Source organism: Hemibagrus wyckioides, linkage group LG17 (assembly GCF_019097595.1).
Source record: "Hemibagrus wyckioides isolate EC202008001 linkage group LG17, SWU_Hwy_1.0, whole genome shotgun sequence".
Taxonomy (NCBI): Eukaryota; Metazoa; Chordata; class Actinopteri; order Siluriformes; family Bagridae; genus Hemibagrus; species Hemibagrus wyckioides.
Window position 1 is genome coordinate 8,025,233 of NC_080726.1, and position 23,155 is coordinate 8,048,387.

The 23,155-nt window shown below is 37.9% G+C and overlaps 1 protein-coding gene across 2 annotated transcripts; it reads left to right on the forward strand.

Annotated features, from left to right (window-relative positions):
• The first annotated feature begins 5,399 nt into the window (after positions 1-5,399).
• ptbp2b (polypyrimidine tract binding protein 2b) lies at positions 5,400-23,155 on the forward strand. Of its 2 annotated transcripts, XM_058413939.1 has the most exons (14): positions 5,400-5,528; positions 7,362-7,392; positions 7,537-7,597; positions 8,199-8,371; positions 8,618-8,761; positions 11,378-11,539; positions 11,660-11,770; positions 12,817-13,015; positions 14,987-15,102; positions 19,260-19,293; positions 19,820-19,912; positions 20,150-20,366; positions 20,523-20,600; positions 21,048-23,155. In XM_058413939.1, exons 1-14 carry the CDS (start codon positions 5,521-5,523, stop codon positions 21,175-21,177), a joined length of 1,557 nt encoding a protein of 518 aa, XP_058269922.1. In that variant the 5' UTR covers positions 5,400-5,520; the 3' UTR covers positions 21,178-23,155. The 2 variants fall into 2 exon arrangements, with proteins under 2 accessions (XP_058269922.1, XP_058269923.1); XM_058413940.1 differs by lacking the exon at positions 11,660-11,770 and having other exon boundaries at positions 5,419-5,528.

The following is a 23,155-nucleotide window of genomic DNA, read 5'->3' on the forward strand; positions in this document are numbered from 1 at the left end:
TATGAAAAGAAGCAGGTTGGTGTTGTGGACTGTAGGCTGTTTAACACGCAGCTCGGCACACTGGTTTATTGGCCATGGAACTCTGGGGAAACAAATAAAGAAAGATTTAAGAACATATTATCACCTTTAAATCAGCTGCTAAAATGCAGTGGACAGCAGATAGCTTGTTCTAACACTCAGAAGAAAGAGGGAGCAGTTTGTCGCTGGTTTATAATCACTACACTGAGCACTGGATTAGCCGTAGGTTGGTTAACAAATGTCCAGAGCAATGTAGCTCTGATATCACTCTGATATACATTTAATATTAACAATAATATTTAAAAAGAACATTATTATTTCTAATTAATTTAACGTTGTAATTATTATATAATACATTATTATATATAATATAAAGATTGTAATGTTTACTTGTACTTGTTACAAAGATACACATGACTGGTGGAATGCAGGCATACAGTATAACACCAATTTATTCCAATTTATACACACACACTTACACCATTTTATTACCGTTCTCAACCGCTGACCCAATTGGCCTGATAGTTACACTGACCACTGGGCCATTTTCTCTGTAAATCCATAACACACAAAAATCTGGCTAAACGAGAAGGATGTCTTCCGGGTGAATGAAATGTTGAACTAAATGTACAGAATGATTATAGTATTTATAGTTTATAGATTATACTTGAATACTCAGGCAGAAAAAAGCTATAATTTTGTTTCTTTAATGTTGTACTGGACCACAAGGCTATGGTAGCTAACAAACAATGGAAATCTGTCTTACCTAATGTTTCTTCTATAAAGGTAAGACAGTCTGGGAAAATCCATCAGATGTCACTGTGGCAGATTTATGGAAATCCAAGTACATTCTAACCTTGCCTTGGAATCTGACTGCAAAGATCATGTTATTTTTAAACAGCAAAAGCTAGTTGACCAAGCACAGGCTGAATGCCGTCTGCTTGTCTACAGATGTCTAAAACGGTGACTGTCAGCTTTGCTTAAACTGTTGAATAGTAAAATAATGTGCAAACATAAGTCTAAAATGATCAGTTGGTTATCAGATACAGAGAAGAACAGGTACCCAATCTATACAGATGTCAGTGCCTATCAGGCCTAATAAAATCAGATTAATATAAGGAAATTTAGTTAACAAAACAGAAATGACTAATGATGATTAATGTTTCCTGTTAGTTTACTTCTGAAGAAGTATCTGAAGTTGCAGGCAAAAGGAAAACAGTATTTCATATGAGCAAAGTATGTAGAGTCCAGAAACAAGGGTTTTTTTTAATGCTGCATCACACAATATAGGTTCAGTGATCTCAAACAGATGCTGATGAGGTTACACGAGGACACTAGTGTGACTTACTGTAATCTATAAACATGAACAAAACTGAACACTCTAGCTGAATGGTGAGATGTTTTAGGGCAGTCACCCTTAATAACATTTTATTAGTGTTATATAACTCTTATTAATTTTAAAGGCAATTATGACACTAGATTGGATGTGATATGGAGGATAATACAGATTTGCTATGAACTTTAATTTGTAAATCCACCCATCCATCCATTCTCTACACTGCTTATCCTACTGGGTCACAGGGAACCTGGAGTCCATCCCAGGAGACTTGGGGTACAAGGCAGGGTACACTATGGATAGGATACCAGTCTATTGCAGGGCACAATCACATACACACACACCCTTTCACACACTACAGCCATTTAAGAGATGCCAATCAACCTACAATGCATGGTTTTGGCCTGGGGGAGGAAACCGGTGGACCTCAGAGGAAACCCCTGAGGCCAGGGAGAACATGCAAACTCCACACACACAGGGTGGAGGTGGGTATCAAATCCCCAACACTGTAAGTGTGGGGCTAACATGCTAACCACTAAACCTGTATTTTTGCACAATTGTTTAAACATCCGCACATGCATTAATGGGAAAGATTTCGAGTGACTTCCATTACTTGTAACTACTGAAGCAAACATTCGGAACATATCGGTTCATCATAAAGAGGAGATGTAAAAACCTTTTGTCTGTATAATTCCTAATGAATAAAGTTAAACTACCACAGACGTATTGCACAAGCACTGTTGGGTAAATATAAAACACAAGTATATGAAGTGTAACAGAATGTGTTTGTATTAAGCATGAAACAATAAGCAAATACAGTAATGTGCATCTGTTTGAAATATTTTCTGAAGTTTTGGGGCAAATAAGCAATTGTTGTGATGCACTATGAGTGCAGAGCTCTAAAATGATGTAAATTATAGGACATAATTATATAATAATGAATAATAATTAGAATAGTAATTCACCGCATCAGCAGTAAGTAGGCTGTTAGTCTTGGATGAACAACATTTGATTTCATATTGAGCGCTCCAAATCTCTTTACTGTGTTTTTTTAATGGCTTTAGCACCTTCAGCCATTAGTTAATGCCTGACAGACTGCATTTCAAATCGAGTTTTAAGACCATCACGTGTTACTGAACATTCCAAGAGTTAAATAGCAGAAATCTAAGAAGAAAAACAGCCTTAAACCTGTCATGTTACCATAGGATTTTATTATACTGGTACTTTTTCGTTGACTAATTGGGCTTTCTGCTAGATGTTTTATTTACATTATACCATTATACCATTTACATTTAACCAGAGTGCTGTTGAATTCTCACATCTGATTGGACAGAAGGTGGTTTATAATTAGCACTCATTCTAATAGACATACATAATCATTTCTATTTCTATTCGTTTCTATAGAAACAGCTCATTCACAAGAACTTGTATAATAGACATTTCACATAATTGAAGATTAACAATGACTGCAGTTATGTCTTCAGAAAAGTGTTCTTCAGGATCATACACAGGTTTCCTATCATTTCCATTTCTATTTATGTTATTTGGCAAACGTTCAAAAGTCTATCGGTTGCCACCAGTGTGTGCTTTTCATATACAGATATATATTTTATATATAAAATACTGAAGTGTCTAAACATATATGCTAATATGGCTAAAATCTGTTTGGTGTGCAAACACTCTTTGTCTCAATTGCATATCACGCTTCTTACTTTTTTGCATCTTTAGAGCATAATAAAACATCCTCTGTAATCGTGGGTCCAAAATGCTCCTAAGAAGATTAAAAAGAAAACGAAGACTTTAAAAGAAAAGGTTTAATTATAAAATATGCTATGTAAAGCGAAGCCAGTCCATCCATCCATCCATCCATTGTCTATACCCACTTATTCCTAATTAGGGTCACGGGGGTGTGCTGGAGCCTATCCCAGTGCACATAGGGCGAAAGTCAGGGGTACACCCTGGACAGGTCGTCTGAAAATGTCATTGTTGGACATTATGACGTCACCAAATCGCCCCTAAGTTATATGAAGGAAAACAAGGGAAATTCATGAAGCTGTTGCTGCAGTAACAACAGTGGCGGCGAAGACGTCATATCAAGAATAAAATCCATATATTTCTCATGTAGACAGTGCTACTTTTGTATGGGTGCAGGATTGCTGGAAAAAAGGGCAGTCCAATAGATTATAGATTCAAATATTATAAGATGAACAGCAATTCCTTATATACTTCTATAAAGGAAAGGTCAAGCTCTAGAATAATGTTCACTTATTTTACTGGAGGGCAGACTGTAGTGTACTAAATAATATGCTAAAACAATACATATTTAATGGCTAAAGTGTCATTGTATGTTTAACTGTTAAGTTGTCTATGAAGTATGACAGAGAAATAATTCATATACAATCTTAACATCTTATTGACATCACCAACTATGACATATATAGTAGTGATATCGTCCTAGACTTTATTATGGCTGTTGATTTGCTGGTGGATTGAGTGCTTAACAATCCAGCTGAGAAGATGGACAGTAGGCAATAGACACATTTGTCTTAATAAGCTATTATCAGGTAGCCCTTGCCCACTGCACTTACCATTGGTGAGAAAAGAAATCCCAGCATTCAGTTTGTATCTCCATTATCCTCACACACACACAACAGAGCTCTTCTTATTTACTGTCAGTGCATTTACTCTTATTGGTGAGGAATAGTGCCACATGGTCTTAGTGACATTTTTAGAAAGTGTCTGGAAAGGTTTCTGTCGGAAACTATTATATAAGAGATTTTAACAGGCTGCACTTTTAAATAGCAGTGAGGACATGTCTCCCTAGTATAACTTACACCTAGTATTAAGGTAACACTTTATTATTTTCAGAGAATGTAGTGATTTATACCATCTTATTTGATTGGTGGGAAGGTTGTTGATTAATAGAGAGGCAAGGCAAATCAGATTTATATAAATGCACTCATTCTAATACATAATACATTATTGTTTCTATGGTAACTGCACCTAAACATACTTTTATTATATTATTTATATGTAGTTTTTGAGTGAGAAGTGGTTTAGACGTTTGTAAGGTGTCTCAGTGTGTGTGTTTATATATATATATATATATATATATATATATATATATATATATATATATATATATATATATATGTGTGTGTGTGTGTGTGTGTGTGTGTGTGTGTGTATATAGGTGAATTTCTGTAGCTCTTCCTGTAGTCAGTGGATCGATGGATCAGTACTACAGCTGACCTCTATATAGGTGCTGGATTTATTCTGACATGGACATGGATATAATATACTACTGCTGTGAAAATGGATGCATGGCTTTGGGCTGTTCATCAGTACCTTTGTGTATCTGCCACAACAGCCCTCTTTCATGAAGGGCCTGTGTCAGTGTTGCCAGGTCTTTGTTTTTAACACAAAGTAGTCTTGACCCATCAGGACTATTTTTGCAGAATGTATGCTGGATTCGAACACAATGACACTTATCTTTAGTGCTTCAGATATCCATATCTGGAGAGGAAAAGAAATCGGGTGCCATGTGAACCTTTATGGAAATCTTTCTTATAAATAAATAAATAAATAAATAAATAAATAAATAAATAAATAAATAAATAAAACCCAAAATAAATTTCAAACATAAAACAATAAAATAAAATTCATATACTAAATAAATATTATAAATTCACAAATATTCAATTCAAAACATATTGTTGTAATTAATAATAGAATAATTATTGGCAAATTGTAAAGTAATTATTGGTTTTGTTGTAAAGTTTTATCTTATCTTATTGGTTATTTGACTATAAGATGGAATATAGCTTTCTTATTTGGTGTTAATTCATTGTTTCATTGTAATTTACATTTTTATTAAAATACACGTGATTAATTTATTCCAAAATATCCAAACATCACGGAGTCCTGTTGAAAGCTGTAGTTAGAATTTAAAGAGCAGAATCTAATATTATTTGGATTCGGGAGGGCTAAACTCAGACATGGCAACCAAGTCTCTGTACGATATGTGCGCGCACACACACACACACAATTACACACTAAGTAACACACACACACACTAATACACGACCTGCAGCCTCGCCACCATTTTGCGTTTAAGCTTACCAACAGCCAGGTTTAAAGGTGGAAAACAGCCTATTTTTTCGGCAATGGACGGGTAAGTGCAAAAATATTGTGCCACTGTGAAAAAGAAACGTTTGTCCTTTTTCATTTTGGTCAAATAAAGTAATAAAAATAAACCAAACACGAGCGCCTTAGCTAGCTTAGCTTAGCTCAGCTCGCGCTGTTAGCTAGCCTACCGCCGACTTTGCTAGCCTTTAGCCTCATTGTACTTTGTTTCACGATTCAAGCCCCAGACGTGTTTGCATTATAGGATGCTTACTTAAGCAATAAATGTATTTTTGTCATAATGCATTACGCATTTTAGTCTAGATAGATAAATGGCATAAAAATAATTCTGAGAATTGGTATTGATTAGTTTTCCTGAGCTTGGCTTCTTTGTTAGAAACAGGCTTCACTCTGAAGATGCTAACCGTGCTATATCATAATATTCTCAGACACTATGAAATGATCTAGATCAAAATTAGTCTTAATCTATCATGTCATGGTATCATTATCCTGATTGTGTGCATTAAATAAGGGTTAAAAATCCCACACGGCGGAGTGTTATTGTACTGTTCACTCACCGGCCACTTTAATAGGAACACCTGTACTCTTCATTCATGCAATTATCTAACCATTCATTCATGTGGCTTTAGATCAGTGCACACAATCATGCAGATATACAGGTCATCTGCTTCATTAAACATTCATATTAAACATAGAAAAATGTTTATGGCTGTTCTGTTCCTACAGGCTGTTTTAAGCATTTCAGAAACTATAAATATGTCAACAACAAGATCTAGTGTTTACACAGAATGGTGGGGAAAACAAGAACATCCAGTGAGCCTTAGTTCTGTGGACGGAAATACCTCCCTTATGTTATTACAAATGAACTCGAATAACCACTCTGTACAGCCGTGATCAGGAGAAAAGCATCTAAAACACACAACACAACACGCTGAACCTTGAGGTGGAGCTACAGCAATAAAAGTCCACATTAGGTTTGATTCCTCTGTCAACCAAGAACAAGAATATGAGACTATATTGCCAAACGTTTTGGGACACCTCTCCAGATCATTGAATTCAGGGGTTGGGCTTGGCCCCTTAGTTTCAGTGAAAGGAACGCTTAATGCTTGACCCCTTCCTGTTCCAACATGACTGCGCACCAGTGCACAAAGCAAGGTCCATAATGACATGAGTCCTGACCCCAACATCTTTGGGATGAATTAGAGCGGGGACTGAGAGCCAGGCCAAAACTGAAACATCTGCCTTTACATGCACATGAATTTAATATTGGCCTGTACTTTACAGCTATAACAGCTTTAACTCTTCTGGGAAGGCTTTCCACATGGTTTAGGAATGTGTTTATGGGGATTTTTGACCATTCCTCTAGAAGCGCATTTGTAAGGTCAGGCACTAATGCTGGACGAGAAGACCTGGCTCACAGTTTCCACTCTAATTCATCCCAAAGATGTTATGTCAGGTTGAGGTCAGGACTCTGTGAAGTTCCTCCACACCATAAATGTTAAGCTCTTGATCTGTATCTGAATGAGATGATTATTATTATTATTATTATTATTATTATTATTATTATTTTGTTGTTTTGCATTGCAACATGATTGATTAATTGGATAACCGCATGAATAAACAGGGCCACATGTGTTCCTATTAAAGTGGCTGGTGAGTGTATATTGAGTGGAAAGCTGTTTTTATTTACTTGTTCAGTCTTTCAGCCTGACCTTTTAACTTGTCACCAGGTTATAGTACAACATGTAGTCTCCTGTTTTACTAAAAAAAAATGCAGTTATAATATAGATGGATGGACAAACACCCATGAACATATGTCTCTCTAATACTTTTTTCTATTTTCTTTTCATTTGCTCTTCAGGATCGCTAGTGATGTTGCAGTGGGCGTAAAGGTAAGCTACTGTGAATGAATACGGACAGGCACATATTGTAATGGTTAAGAGATTAGATTCCTTATGATATTTTAGTAAAATACAGTGTATTTTAATACATGCATTCTGTAATAACAATTCCTCTTGATTTTATTTTCCCCTCAGAGAAGTTCCGATGATTTACTCTCTGGAAGTCTTTACAGTAGTCCAAACACTTCAGTTAAGGGTAAGTGTGAAAAGCAATCTTGGGTAGACTAACAATTGGTTTAATAGGGGTTTCAAATGTTTTGGCCATTTGACATTATGTATTTTCTGTGAACCCTGGCCACCCTACAATTTTTATTAAATCCCAGATATATAACATAGAGATTCTGGAATATTTGACCATAATTTTTGTGGCAGGATCATATGTATGTTTAAGAAGAGACTAAAAACTGAAGGACTGTTCCTTGCTCTTAATTAACAGCCTAGCGGTAAATGTAGTGAAAGGAAATTTACAGTCCAAAGCAAAACTCTGGTTTATTCTTGATTTTGCTTGCACATGCAGAAGCTGTGGCAGCACGAGTGGCACCCATTCACTGTGCATCTTATAGAATATTAAAAATGGTATTCGCTTCATATGTACATTCAGAACATATAGAAATGACTTTAACTAAGAAGAGGTTCATTCTTTAAAGCATTTGCAATAGAGTTAACTTGCCATGTACATACGGTGAACTGCTCTTGACCAACACAGACATGGAAGGTCCATACTGTAATGTGTGGATAGAGCCCATAATTTAACAAGTCTTGAGGATGATGACCTCATTTTGTGGTGTATTTCACAGCTAATGGAAGCGACAGCAAAAAGCTGAGAGTGGAGGACAGCATGGACAACCCGCCCTCCAGAGTCATTCACATTCGTAAACTCCCAAATGAGGTTTCTGAGACAGAAGTCATTGCCCTGGGCCTGCCCTTTGGGAAAGTCACCAATATCCTGATGCTGAAAGGCAAAAATCAGGTGTGTGAACAATCAGAATACATGGTTTATTGTTTTATTATTTTTGTTAACTAAAGAATAAAAATTAAGAAAGTTTTTTGGAAGATGCTTATTTATGTACAATGCAATGAGGTGATTAAATAGCTTAACCAAGCTATGTCCTTTAACGATACATCATAGTAATTATATTGCTGTTTATTTTAAAACTGTGACTGAGTCTATCTATGCAACTGAACTTATGTGCTATTAAATATTTATCCTATACAGGCATTTCTGGAGCTTGGAACGGAGGAAGCAGCGATCACCATGGTCAACTACTACACAGCAGTGACCCCTCAAGTGCGAAATGCTCCTGTGTGTATCCAGTACTCCAACCACAAGGAGCTCAAAACGGACAGTGCGCTCAATCAGGTTAGCAAACCAGCCATTTTACCATGCTTCTCGTCCATCAGAAACTGTATGCAGGACTTTTCTGTTTAATTCTCCATTCCCCCTTACCAAAAAAACAACTTTACTGACCCCAAATGTTTTCTAGTCCCTCCCAAGATAAGTCATTTTAACACATATTTTTTTTTCAAAAATATCAAATATAATTTAATCAAACAAATTAACATATTCCGACTTAGCTAAGCTACTGCAAGCCTTAGAGATCAGCCGCGAATACAATTACTCTGTGGGGGGGGGAGCTTGCTTGAAACCTATGATGAATAGCTTAAAAGGTGTGATGAATAGAATGAGATGTTGTTTTTCTCCTTTTTTATTCTGGGAAAACCACTCATAATGGAAGAAGTGCTAATTAATTATTGCTCACACTGACTACGTTTCAGCTCTTCTCATCTCCTGACCTTTGTCTGACCACCCACTCCCACTCACATTACGATGAAAACGGCTGGAAACCCGATGCATAACTGCTTGTTTTTATGTAGTCAGGCTTGACAGTGGTTGTTCCATTTCTTTTCACTCGGCTAATACGCACCATTAATCGCTGCTTCCTTATTAAGCAAATGGTAGTCTTAAGCTCTTAAGTTGGATGTGTAATTCAACAACAACAACAATTCAGGATGTCTTCTTTGAGTTCTGAGACATCCTACTAGATATAGAATATATCTAAATATTCCTTGATTCCTTGCAGCACTCCAGCGAAGAACAGTTTGATATTCACTTCCGCTGTTCGCACATTTTCTTGTTCAAAAGCAACAGCTCCGAACACGCTCAAGGATATCTCAAATATCCTAACTCCTTTTCAGTCTTTTGTAAAGCAACACTACAACCAGCATCCCACTCTATGCCATTTGTGCCTCTCCTACCACAGTCACTACTCCAAACGTGCCCCTTTCAAACCCCGTATGATGCTTTGTTAAAGTTGAACGCCACGACTACTATTGCAAAATGCACTGTAATAGTTAAAAGTAATGTCATACGATGCACTATAAAGAGGCGGGATTAAAAATAGTTTCCTTTGGCAGTGGTTCTCCAGTAGTCTGCAGCAAAACTGACCTGGCAACACTGTGATGTTCTGAAGTCTGCTCAGCTCACAGCCCTCTCAAAGCCACTCTGCGCTCCCTAGCAGTACAGTGTGTTCTAGAAAGGCTCGTTTTAGATATATTGACCACTCCATGTACTGTAATGTTCTTTTTTTGGTTAGTTCTTGCATCATTTATAGTATATCACAAGCTGCTGTGGTTGCCAACCAATGGTGTATATATGTACACACACCACTATACAACCTGTTCAAACTAACCAGTTTAGTACTGGATTAAGCTCGTGAGAGCCACTTAACTATCGTGATGGTATCGCCCATGGCTTTGAGGAAGGGAAAGAAAGGGGGTTTGTGGCCTGTTATACACAATGTGTCTTGCGTACATGTTACATCATTACAGAAGCCTGTTATGAGACCGATGTATCTGCTCTCGCTAGCATTTAGTATTTAGTCAGGATTTTTTAATTTTTTGGCTTAATTGCATCTAACATAAACATCTAAGTATGCTTCCGAAAATTCAGAGTCAGAAATAAATGTAATGAGTAAATAGATGCAGCTAAGCGCAATCTACCATTTAAATATAATTTTATATATATATATATACACACACACGTGCTCTGTAGTGACAAGCATTGGATATGCGTACTGTACCTCAGTTTCAACTTCTGTTAATATTTTGTGAGAACTAAATGAAATAATATTTTGGGAGTTGAAGATGTTCATGGCTTTATCTCTTTGGCATCACAGATGATGTATTTTGTTGCTCTACTCTTTCGTTGTCTGATAATGTCAGACCGCAGGTTATTAGGGTTTGTAAAGGATGCAGAAAGGACACATGTAGGACGGGATACACCACGCTTAATTTTTTTCCATGTTTTTCCTAAAGTCAATTAAATCTGCTTGCTTGTTAGCCCTTGTGATAGTTGCTATCGATGGTCATTTGTCCTAAGCTTATAATGGAGTCTGGCCTTCGAGGAACATTACTATTACTGTAAGCATTTACTATTATTGTGATACTAATTTTATTTGCTTTAGTCTTAACAGTTGCGGTTCAAGTTTATTAAAAAAATAAAATCTTAACACAAAAGTGTTTGTATATTCATGAGGCAAGACTGAATATCTTTAAATAAATGTCGGATAACACAATGCGATATACATATTGCATAAATATATACGCCTCATGTTAGTGTAAGAAAAGTATAAAGTAGTAAAAAATCAGGGAAAACCTTGAAATCGAATAACTGATGTCTTTTGGTGCAGCTCAACAGTTGCAAAGATTTTGCTTAGTAGTAGATAAGGACATGAAAACTGCTCAGAAAGGTTGTCCTCTATTCCTCTATAGGCTGCCTTTATACATTTTGTTTTTCTTTTTGCATAGTTATATTTTATTTTTTAAACTGTGGTGTTCAGAAGGGACTGAAAAGTAATCCTTTCATTTTACAACCTGTCTCTCTTCATCCCTTGTCTCTGAGAGTAATAGGTATGAGCTTGAATTTGATTTATTTTCTGCAATGTTTGCTTTTTATTTGTCCTCTCCATGTGGTCAGCGTGCCCAGGCCGTTCTGCAGGCAGTGTGTGCCGTTCAGGAGGGAGGTTCTCCAAGCTCAGACTCTGCGGGAGAGAGTGTGTTAATACCACCGCCAAGTCCAGTCCTGCGCATCATCATCGATAACATGTTTTACCCGGTGACACTGGACGTCCTGCAGCAGGTCAGAGCTTTTCCATACTCCTCTGATTATTTTTTTTTAAGTGCTGTGAAAGTACGTTTACATTTTTTCCCCCAGAGTACACACTGATGCCTGCTCGTGCATTTCCCCCCCCCCATTCAGATCTTCTCCAAGTTTGGTACAGTGATGAAGATAATCACATTCACCAAAAATAATCAATTCCAAGCACTGCTTCAATTCAGCGATCCTGTAAATGCTCAACAGGCCAAACTGGTGAGTAAGCTGCAAGGCAGTGACAGTCATTTGTGTGAAATTAGCGTTCATTTAAGCGTTTGCTCCTCCCATTTATAGTTTACGAGGAGAAGATTGAAGCCTTCAAGTGACCGTTTAAACGAAGCATAGGTACCTCTGACGCCTCTGTGCTTAGTCGCAATCTTTTATGATTTGTGACCACCTCGCTGTGGCAACATGGGAGCCACCTGAAAACGAGGCATTTTTTGCCTTTTCAGCTAAAACTGCAAACAGATTAAACAACAGTATAATTCACCAAGCTGGAAAGCTGATTCACTGAAATCTAAAGGATGCAGGATGTGAAAGGTGCATTTGTTTCTCATAGCGGTGACTTTCACTTCAAGTCAACTTTACCTAGGTTTTTGTAAGCCAAATGGAATTGTGAGCCAGTAGAAACCAAATAGGTGGGCCTGTATGGTCTTTGGCCTATAAACAAAGAGAGGAGCTGCTTGTTATTAAGTCGGAATCCGACTTATTTCTAGTGAATTCCAGTGTTGGCATCTATGTTATAGTAACAGTTGGTGAAAATCTAAAAGTATGAATGAAAAGCCCAAACTGACAAAATGAAATCTTGGTGGGAAATGAATCCATACTTTCATATAAGTGTAAATGTGTAATTGAAGCATGGTTTACTTCATCATGGTGGCCTCCCATGCCAAGGGTTTCATTGTGTCGTTAAATATGTAATGATGTTGCAAAAATCCTGTTAAAAGAAGAAATACTTGCATGGATATTGGATGGTGATGTAAAACAAACATATATGGCCAAAGCATTCAGCTCAGAGAAGGATCCAAAACTGTAATCACATTTACTCTCAACGATGCAGGTATACAAAAAAAAAAAAGGGAGAGAGGACTGGACAAATGGAACATATTGATTGATGTCAGGCGGAGGTATTATGTCTGTGATACAGTCATTGTCAGGATCACTGTATTGAGCACGGATTATGTTATGATTAAAAAGCATTTCTAAATACATTACAGGAATACGGAACCTTTTTGTTCTAACCTCTTTACCATTTTCTTTAGTCACTGGATGGACAGAACATCTATAACTCGTGCTGCACGCTGCGCATTGACTTCTCCAAGCTGGTCAACTTAAACGTGAAGTACAACAATGATAAGAGTCGAGATTACACAAGACCCGAGCTTCCTGCAGCGGACGGCCAGCCTTTCGTAGATCCGACGATGGCCGCTGCACTTGGCAAGGACTCCACATCCCTGCTTGGTAAGACTTAGACTCTCATGCAGTCTAGGGCCTTGTTTATAAGACACAAATAATAACCTATATAACCAGATGGTCATCAGAGAAAGGTGCTCATTAAAATAAAATAAAGTTTTGTTTATGGAAGTACTTTATTCTGTTCAGACCTGAATGAAAATGTATAAAAATAAAGATTTTTCTGTTCTGGATAGAAATGGCGCACACAATTAAGATCACTTAACCTGCTCTGAAACTAACCCGGGTAATGTGCGTGTTAGCAGAGTTAAGCCCGGACCTGTCTGCAGTATTTAAAGAGCTGGAAATCCAAGCGTGTCTAATTAATGTCATAAATGTCCTGCCTTTTTTTTTTTCCCCCCAACTAACCCTAACCCTAGTGGCTTTCATAGATTTTATAGATGCTGAAAATTTTGGAAAAACTATTATGCACTAGTGGTGAGGTTTAGTCAAATGAAGAAAAGCTTAACATGAAGATCCAAAAGCTGTTTTCAGAGGATTATGTGTATATGTATATATATATATATATATATATATATATATATATATATATATATATGTATGTGTATATATATATATATATATATATATATATATGTATGTGTGTATATATATATATATGTATGTGTATATATATATATATGTATGTGTATATATATATATATATGTATGTGTATATATATATATATATATATATATATATATATATATATATATATATATATATATATATATATATATATATATATATACACATACATATATAAAATATTAGTGTGTATAAATAATTACTAAAAGAGTAAGATCGAGGGTTGGCATCCAGGTTATCTGAATGAATACGGTAACATTTAGACCAAAATATAAGAGCATTGTGTAAGGCTATTTTTATAATGGATGAAATTACATGATTTCCATCTCTATGTATATGCAGTAAACTGAGTATCTATTAAAACGGAGCGTGTCTAGACTCTCATACAATGTACAGCAACAACCTACATATCGTAGCACAATATTATCTTTTATAAACCCTCTGCCTCTGTTTTTATCCGAGAGGAGGTTGCCCAGACACACAGCAGTGTTTTTGCAGCAACATAATTACAGTACAAGTGCCACCCCCCCGACACCCCCCCCCCCCCAAAAGGCACTTATGTTTGATATTTTAAAGTTTTGCATGCTTCTCTCTCTGAGGAGACACCAAGCATCCTTGTCTTGTCCCAGAGCATTTCCATCTTCTCTGGGTATTTTTCACTTTTGTTGAACTTTTCTTAACACTTTTTTTCTGCACCGTTTCCCCACCGAGAACAGCTCTCAATGCTGTCACAGTTGTCACTACTCGGAAGGTACAGCAGGAAAGGTGTCTAATTGCAAATTTTGTTGCTGCTGCATCACCTTTATTTGTCCCTTTATGGTTGTAGTTATAGGCATTAAAAAAAAAAAAATCAAACTGCATTGAACATATCTTCAGGGGAGTATACAGATTCATGCACTGTTTGCCATTTTTGTCGCAAACAAGAATCGTGTCTTGAGTTTGTTTTACTTAATCATAATGTGCATCATCTATGATTTATTTTGTCATGGTGCATTGATGTGGCATTTCATTGAAGAAAAGGGATGCAGCGCAGTAAATTTGGATACGGACAGGGAGATTGAAGTTAAGTTTTTGTACTGTGGTCTGTATAGGAGGAGTTTGCACAGAGATGCTTTCTCAGACAAAGAGAGTGACAAATGGAGGTGAGTTGAAACTGATGTATACAGCTAAAGCAAGACGTCTCTGTATGTTCCTCAATACCAAGCAGTCTGTGTGAAAATGAGCTGTCTGTAATGCAGTTTGGTGAGATGCTGGGGCATTAACTTTTGATTGAGATTTTCATTCTGTCTCCATCTTTTCCGTTTTACTCGTTTTCATTCTTTTTTTATTTCTCCTTTTCTGGCTGTTTCTTCTTTCTCTCTATCTCTCTGTCTGTCTCTGTGTGTCTGTAGGGTCAATCAGTCCTCTAAGTGCGGCAGCGGCGGCAGCTGCAGCAGCTGGGCGAGTCGCTCTGTCAGGACACTCTGCGGCTGGTGCAGTTCTGCTGGCCAGCAATCTCAATGATGAGGTCAGTTTATCCCACCCAACACACCCACACACCCCCCCCCCTCTCTCTCTCCCCCACACACGCACACCCCTCTACCTGCTATGTCTTGTTCTCAGTCATGTGTTCAGTCAGGCCTCCAGCAGACTCTGGTTCTACACTTTCTCTGTGTTCAGTCATCTGCCAAAGTTCATTTCTGTTTTAGTTCAGAGGATCTTCTACAATTTTTCAGCATCATGTTTATATATGAAATTAAAATAAAGCAATATACTCACATAATTTTCCAAGACATTAAACAGATTAGTTTTTAGCATGGCCCTCAGTGTACATGGAGCAACACAATTTGTATGTAAGGTTTTTATTAAATAGCAGAACGGTCTGTTTTTAATATTTACAGTGTATTAGCAAATCAATCTGGAAGTGTAATTATCTTCCAAATTACTTTTTATGTACAATTCCACCTCCAAACATTGTGTGACGCCACCTACCAGAGTTTGACGTTTACTCAGAGTGACAAATTATATGCTGAGGATGAAAGTCGTTCCAGCCTCAGGATAGCTGCTGCTAGATGAAGATAACTGATTAACACAGATTACTGAATGCTCCTGTGGCTCTGTGCATTTCACACAATCATTCATTCATCCTTAGTAAGGGTTTTATCTTAGTTTGAATGAGTAATTTGGTTATATTTCGGGAAATAGAACCATCCAAGTTCATTAAAAAAATACAGCAGGTCAATACAAACGAAAATAGTAACTGCGGAAGCGGACAGGATTGGTCAGAATTCCTGCAGGAGCTGGCCAGTTCGAGATTAAATAACAGTCCCACGCAAACCTCATAAGCAAGTCTGTTTGAGATCCCGAAAAACTCAACCGAAAGTTTCGAGGCATGCGAGATGCAGTTTAAAGAATTCTGAACTGACTGGTAAGGGTGTTGCAGTTTCACAGTATAAGAATCTAGTGTAGCACAGTCTAGTCAGGTTATCATTCTGTGTGTTTGATTAACACGCTCAGAGTAGCGGCAGAGGGAGTATGATGTAGGGGGACTCATGAGGAGAAGGTGGTTGTGGAATTTTTGCATCAAAGCTGGACCAGGGACAAGAACCTCTGGAGTGTAAAGGATGCACTGGAGGATCGAGATTTATTTATTTTTTCCATAAAATTCAATGTTGATGTGCCTTTTTGAGTTGAACTTGATGTTGAAAGATAGTAGAACGTCCTGCATCCTCATAAGTGCATTTGTCTATAGTGTAACTGCTCACAAACCAGTTTCTTCAACACATCGACTAGACACCAGTGATAAATGATTACAACAATTGTAATTTTTTTTGTAATTGTGACAAGGGAGAAATAAAGGTGCCGCAAATATCAACGGAGAAGCTACTCTGCAAGATGATCTAACGTTCTGAAAGAGGTTTTTGGAGTTTACAGAGGTTTGTGTTGCCACACATTAGTTTAGATTAGATTATATTGGATTCAACTTTGTCATTGAGCAGAGCACAAGATATAAAGGCAATGAAATAATGCACATATATATCTAACGTAATGTATCTAAACCAGAGGGGCAAAATAGCAAGCAGCATTAAGTGTCTGGGTCAAAGAGATGATGTTAGTTAAGTGCAAAGTAGTGTGCAAATGCCATGGATTCATAAACAGTGTAAATGGAATATAAAGCGTAAAAAAGTGCAAACAACATTGCGTGTACATGAGTTCAGAGACACGGGCTACAGTAATTGAAGACAGTACAGCGCGGTGAGCAAAGGTGCAAAGTGGAGTGGAGGTAGTAAACACGAATCCATTGAAATGAGTGAATCTCTGCGCTGTGTTTGTGGGTCTTTGGATTTCAGTCATCATAAAAGCGGCTTTACAGAAATCCAGATGTAGATGAGGCTCCCTGATGAGCAAGCCACTGATAAGATTAAAAATCTCCCAGAGATGACATAAGGGAGAAACCTTGAGAAGAACCAGACTCGAAAGGGGAAAAACCATTCACTTCTGCATGACCCTGGATCGTGGTCATTCTGCGGTCACCCATACAGTCAAAGAAAAAGCAAATACCAAATGGATTGAAAGGAAAGTGGAATATTGGCAGAGATATTTTCAAAGGTACTAAAATTGTGGCACTGAAATTGCGTTTTAAACTAAGCCAGTTGTGTAAAATGCATCATGTAGCATCGAATAAGTAACTTTTTAAAATAAAATGGTCTTGTAATTTTAAACTCTTACTCGAGTAAGAATGCATTACATTCAGCTGTGCTCTTCTACTACATTTTCTTTGTGTGGCTGAATCTTAGATGATGTGTACAGCAGCAGTGTTGTACTCTAGGAAAAGCGTGTAAGTGGGGAACGGGAAATCATTTGGGATTTGGTCTAGCTGCGTATTAAAAAGAAAAAGTTTTCAATGCACACTCTTTAGGCTTCTGTTTTGCCGTCATGTTTGGATCAAGGGCCTTATCCAAATGGCCCACAGTGGTGTTTAGTGGTGAACTCGCACCATTCCAGTCAGAAGCCCAGTGTCTTAAGCACTGAGTATCCATTAACCTATTTTTAAAATAATAATAATAAAAGCTTGTTGTTTGAAGGCTGTTATGGTTACACATCATCATCATCATGATGATGATGATCCCAAGCTCCTGATGTCACTGCTTCTTGGTTTCATAAAGGCATCATTTTGGTGCAGGAACCAAATCCAGACTTTTTTTTTCCCCTGAATCGTCCTATTTTGTTAGTTTTAAAAGGAGTTATTAGTTGATATTTGCGGCACTTTTCTCTTCCGCATATGATTAATCGTTGGTCACATGATGTGCAGTGAGCAGTTCGTGCATTCTCTATCATCCTGAGTGAGTTGTTTTAATGTCATTTCAGTATATTTACAATTAGCTTAATGTTTTGGGTGTAAACAAAGTAGGCGATGTGTGAAGATGTTTTCTACACATAAATATACTGAAAGCATTTCTTGATAAATATCTCGTCAAAATGGAGGGTCTCTCTGCAGTCTCTCTGTGCATTCTGTACAAGTTTTGACCACTGTACCTGTCTCTCTCTCTCTCTCTCTCTCTCTCTCTTTCTCTCTCTCTCATTTCTACTGCTCTGCTGCTCTGTCTTGAAGTAATATCTAACTGTCTTTTCTCTCTAAGCTGTAACTCCTCTCTCCTTCTCCTGATGTTCCACTGCCTTTCTCTAAGTTATTCCGAGTTGGTATGAAATGTGGTAGCGCCACCCCACACCCCATCTCTCTCTCTCTCTCTCTCTCTCTCTCTCTCTCTCTCTCTCTCTCTCTCTCTCTCAAATCTCCCAGTATTGTCTTTTCCCATCATGTGTTGTTTTTTTTTGTTTTTCCAAACACTCTCATGGGTCTGTGGTTTTTTTTAATTTTTTTTAAACATGACGTGACGTTTCTATTTGATGCCCATAACTCTGCAAGGTGGTTTTCATGCCCATTTCCTGCATGGCCTTATCACTCTTTAAAAAAAAAAAAACAAAAAAAAAACCCAGAAAGGCTTGCACTGCTTTAGAATCAAAGCTACCTGTATTTCATACTCACCTAAAGCTTCAGCTCCTCAACTTGCCCTATTCTCTGCATGCCTGCTCGCTTTTCCCATTCCTGGGTAAGGCTACTACAGAAGTGCCTTAACCCACGTTTGGTCTTTGGAGACTACATTTGGCAAAAGTACAGCAATGTTTGGGAGCAGAAAAAAACAACAAACAAACAGAGGAAAGAATAGAGAACCCCTTCATTTTTGACCTGCATTTCCTGTGTACTGACCTGTATATATATTTTTTTTTGTCCTTCCCTTTAAATCCTGTTTATTTATTTAATTATTCTTTCACCTCTTCCCTTTTTCTTTCTTTTTTTTGCCCCTTCCCACCCTCTTTTTCTCCTCTCCACCCTCTTTTTCTCTCCACCTCCTGTTTTTCCCCAATCCCTTGCCCCATTCCTTTGTTCATGCTTTGCACTTGAACAAAACACACATACACAAAAAAAAAACCCAAAAATAAACAAAACAAATGTTCCTCCTCGGACCAACCCCACCCCAATTAACCTCCCCGACCCATGCTCCATGGTCACCTCACCATCGTGCGGGAAACCACCCTCCGTTATGGATGATCTGTTCATCTTCGCTCTACCTCGACTCTTCTCTCTTCCTGTCTTACGCTGCTTGCTCTTCTCTCCTTCTAAAGATGGTTACGCCCCAAAGTCTCTTTACCCTCTTCGGTATGTTATCGTTGGCAATCTACCTCCTTTTTTTAATTTGCTATTTCATTTTACTTACTTCTTGATTTATTTTTTTATATTCTTACATCTTTAGTTTGTCTGGTTTATATTTAGTTAATATGAACATCTGTAATTCAGGACACACTTTTTTTTTAATTTACCAGTTATATTTTTGTTCACATTTTAATCAGGTCTATTTTGGCCTTTTTGAAGTCTGTCTCTATCTTGCTCTCTGTCTCTTCTCATGTACAGCTTATTGTAATGCATGGTTGATGATTTTGCATGTAGGCTTTTGTTTTTGTTTTTTTAACTTTTCCATATCACATAGCTGCTCTATATGGGAGGGTTTATCAGATTTTTTTCTCTACTCTATAAACACGCTAAGCTTATAGATTGTTTTTTGTGTAAGATGCCATCTTCGTGTCCAGGCTTCAGCCTGTAAAGCACTAACTTGTCCTTCATGGTTCACTTCTCTCTTCTGCTCGTCATTTCCTCCTACCTCCATCTGCCTCCCGCCTAACTGAAGGTGTGTACGGGGATGTGCAACGAGTCAAGATCCTCTACAACAAGAAGGACAGCGCCCTCATCCAGATGACAGACGGAAATCAGGCACAGTTAGGTAGGGCCGAATAACAGCAGCGGGGTCCAGAAGGCACTTCTGAGTTGATATTACCAGCAGATTTGTTATATAATTGTAATATTATTATATATAAAAGAAAAGTCCTTATTTTAAGCTTAAAATTGCCTTGAAAGGCAGGTGATGCATCACCCTAAGAATTTGAAAGACAGTGTCCTTAAATCAAAATCATATTGCAGTCTATTTGCCCATTTAAATTGACATTTCACTCTGCTCTAGCCATGAGCCACCTGAATGGGCAAAAGATGTATGGGAAGATCATCCGGGTGACTCTTTCCAAACACCAGACAGTGCAGCTTCCTCGAGAAGGCTTGGACGATCAGGGCCTCACTAAAGACTTCATCAACTCACCCCTGCACCGTTTCAAAAAACCCGGATCAAAGAATTTCCAGAACATCTTTCCTCCATCAGCCACACTCCACCTCTCCAACATCCCGTGAGTAAAAGAGCAGAAGCAGGCCGAGAGCATGCTGTACTAGTTCAGAGCTACTCAGCTAGTTTGTAGCAGATGACTGAGTTGTCACTTTGCATTCATGAAGAGGTAGTGTCCATCGGTGTTGAGCCAAACATGAACAAGTGTCTTTTTCCACAGTGAGAAGGTGGATGAAGAGGACCTGAGACTTCTCTTCTCTAACTCTGGAGGCACCGTGAAAGCCTTCAAATTTTTTCAGTAAGACATTTCAGCTTTGATTACAGGACAGTGTGCCCTCTTAAAACATATTATAATACTGCTATATGTTATGCATATGCTACTAATACATAAAATGCTTTTTATAGCTAAAGAACCACAGATAAAACCCAGAAGTGGTAAGAATGAGCAATGTATGGCCAAAAGTGTGTGGGCACATGACCTTAGGTGCTTTTTTTTTTTTTTTGAACATTCGACTCCAATTTTAGTCTCCTTTTGCTGTTATAATGATAGCCACTCTTTAAGGGCTTTAACTTTCCACTAGATTTTGGAGCATAGCTTAAGCTCTGAACCTCAATATGACTGCTGTAAATTTGTCCCAAGCAAACTGAAGTAAACCCAACAAGATTGCTATTTAGAGCTTTTGCACCTTTCTGCAATTCTGCGCTTTGCTGATTTGATCGTCCACATCTTTGTTTCTCACACCAGGGATCGCAAGATGGCCCTGCTGCAGATGTCAACGGTGGAGGAGGCCATTCAATCGTTGATCGACCTCCATAGCTACGATATGGGTCGCGGTCATCGCCTCAGAGTCTCCTTCTCTAAATCCACCATTTGAAAGGCGGTGCAGCTTGCACCCATTTCTCGACCCCTCCTCCCCGTGGAGTGTTGAGCAGTTTTAGAGTTCATTTGGATCAGTAATTCCCGAAGACTATATTAGAAACACGCAGGCACCATTATTCTCTTTTTTTTTCCTCAGTCTTTCTCTTCCTGTCGTTACCCATTGGTTGCTCCCACAACAAAATGTGCCTTACTTATACAATACAGCATAACCCCTCCCAAACCCCCACACCGTTCTTACTTTACAGGTGATCTAGAAGTGTAGGCACATTCCTTTGTTTGTGGTGAGGTGTTTTTGTTAGCCCTGATTACGCCCCACTACACTGACCTGCTGTTCTGTTCTGTAGTATCTGCAAAACCAAACTGGATCTTTTTTTAAGGCCAATTTTATGGGCTTACTTTTTTGTTTCCAAACACCATTTAGATATGAATCTACTGAATACGGGTGACATGATTTGATGAACAGCCACCTGCTATCACACATTATTTTTTGTATATCTGACAGATTTAATGCTGGAGACACACACACACACACACAGAGTGGGCAGTGTAGTATATTAATGCATTACAACACTTCTCCCCCCCCCCAACACCGTAGTTGTGTTAATGTGCCCAAGGTCTATTCAGTCATCTTTAGTGATCATTAGCAAAAGCAGACAGTTAGTTTATATGATGTTGTTTGTAATCAGATGTCAACTGATCATTCTGAACACCGCAATCAACTCTTAACAATGCAACATGTCCTTGAAACAAACTCTAATTAAAGAGCACTGAGGGAATCCATTCCTTTGTTACAGGTTGTTTTCTCAATATAAAATAGTTTTTATTAAGATAATGAACTGAATGTTTAGGTTTGTAGATGCTGTGGGTTTAAAGAGGGCAGCTAGAGATGAAACCTTTTAAATAATAAGGAACAATGACACGTTTGACTAATTTCTACCTGGCAAACACTTTGCTAATTAGCTTCTGTTAACTGTACAGCTACCCTATTATCCTTAAATAGTTTCCCGATGCGCAGAGAGGCAGACGAAAACCGTATACAAATTCTCTTTTCTATCCAGGATTATGGAAGATTGATTCAGATTTATATACTCCGAAGCAAGGTTTAAAAATGTATAAATGAAAGCAGTGCCACTCCATTTTGTGCTGAGATGACATCGATTCAATTCTTAAAGACCTGTCCTGTCATTTTATTTTTCATGCATTTGTGTGAATCGTGCTTTTTCAGATAGACATCGACGTAAGATTTAAGACATTTTGTTGGCTGTTGACTGAATCTGACCGCACCTCAATCTGATCGCTGGGCTTTGTTGATTTCATTGTGAAGCATTTGAGCGCTCGTATGTACACTACCGGTGAAATGTTTGGATGTACTTGCTTATGGTGAGGTTTCTTCATTTTGGCATTTTCTCAACCAGGTTCATAAAGAGCAAAAACGTCCTATCTAGTCAGAGCCTCCTGGCTGCTTCTTCCAAGTCCTAAATGGAAATAAGATGGAAATGAATTAGAAATTTGTAAAAAGATATACATTCTATTCATACTTTTGACTGGTAGTGTAGATGAACCATTAGGACCAAAGCTGCTGTGCCTTTTGACTTCTTTTTCTGCATGTTGGATCAAAGCTGTTTCATTCAGCATTGGGTTTTTCCATTTCAAAAGGGGAAAACAAATCCGGATTTTTACCAAACATTGAAAAAACGTGTGTGAATTCTCCATTGATATTTGCTGTGTTTGAGGCTCGGGAGGTTGTTACTCTGTTATAAGATTAAAGAATCTGTGGTCTGAGGTTCAGAATCATGGAAGGGCTGTGTATATTTTCTACATGGGTTGCGTTTTTACATCTGTACAAATTCAGTGTGATTTGGAAGTGATGCGATTAAAAGTTCTTTTTGTCTACCAGACTCATGCTGTATGCTCCCTGTGTGCTTTCTCCTTCTGTAGCATGCTCAATAAACTCCTATCACTCTGTATTCACA

Coding starts and splice junctions, on each gene's coding strand:
- ptbp2b (XM_058413939.1), top strand. Junction 7,598..8,198: donor TCCAAACACTTCAGTTAAGG/GTAAGTGTGAAA, acceptor TGTATTTCACAG/CTAATGGAAGCGACAGCAAA. Junction 15,103..19,259: donor CCAGCAATCTCAATGATGAG/GTCAGTTTATCC, acceptor CTCCTTCTAAAG/ATGGTTACGCCCCAAAGTCT.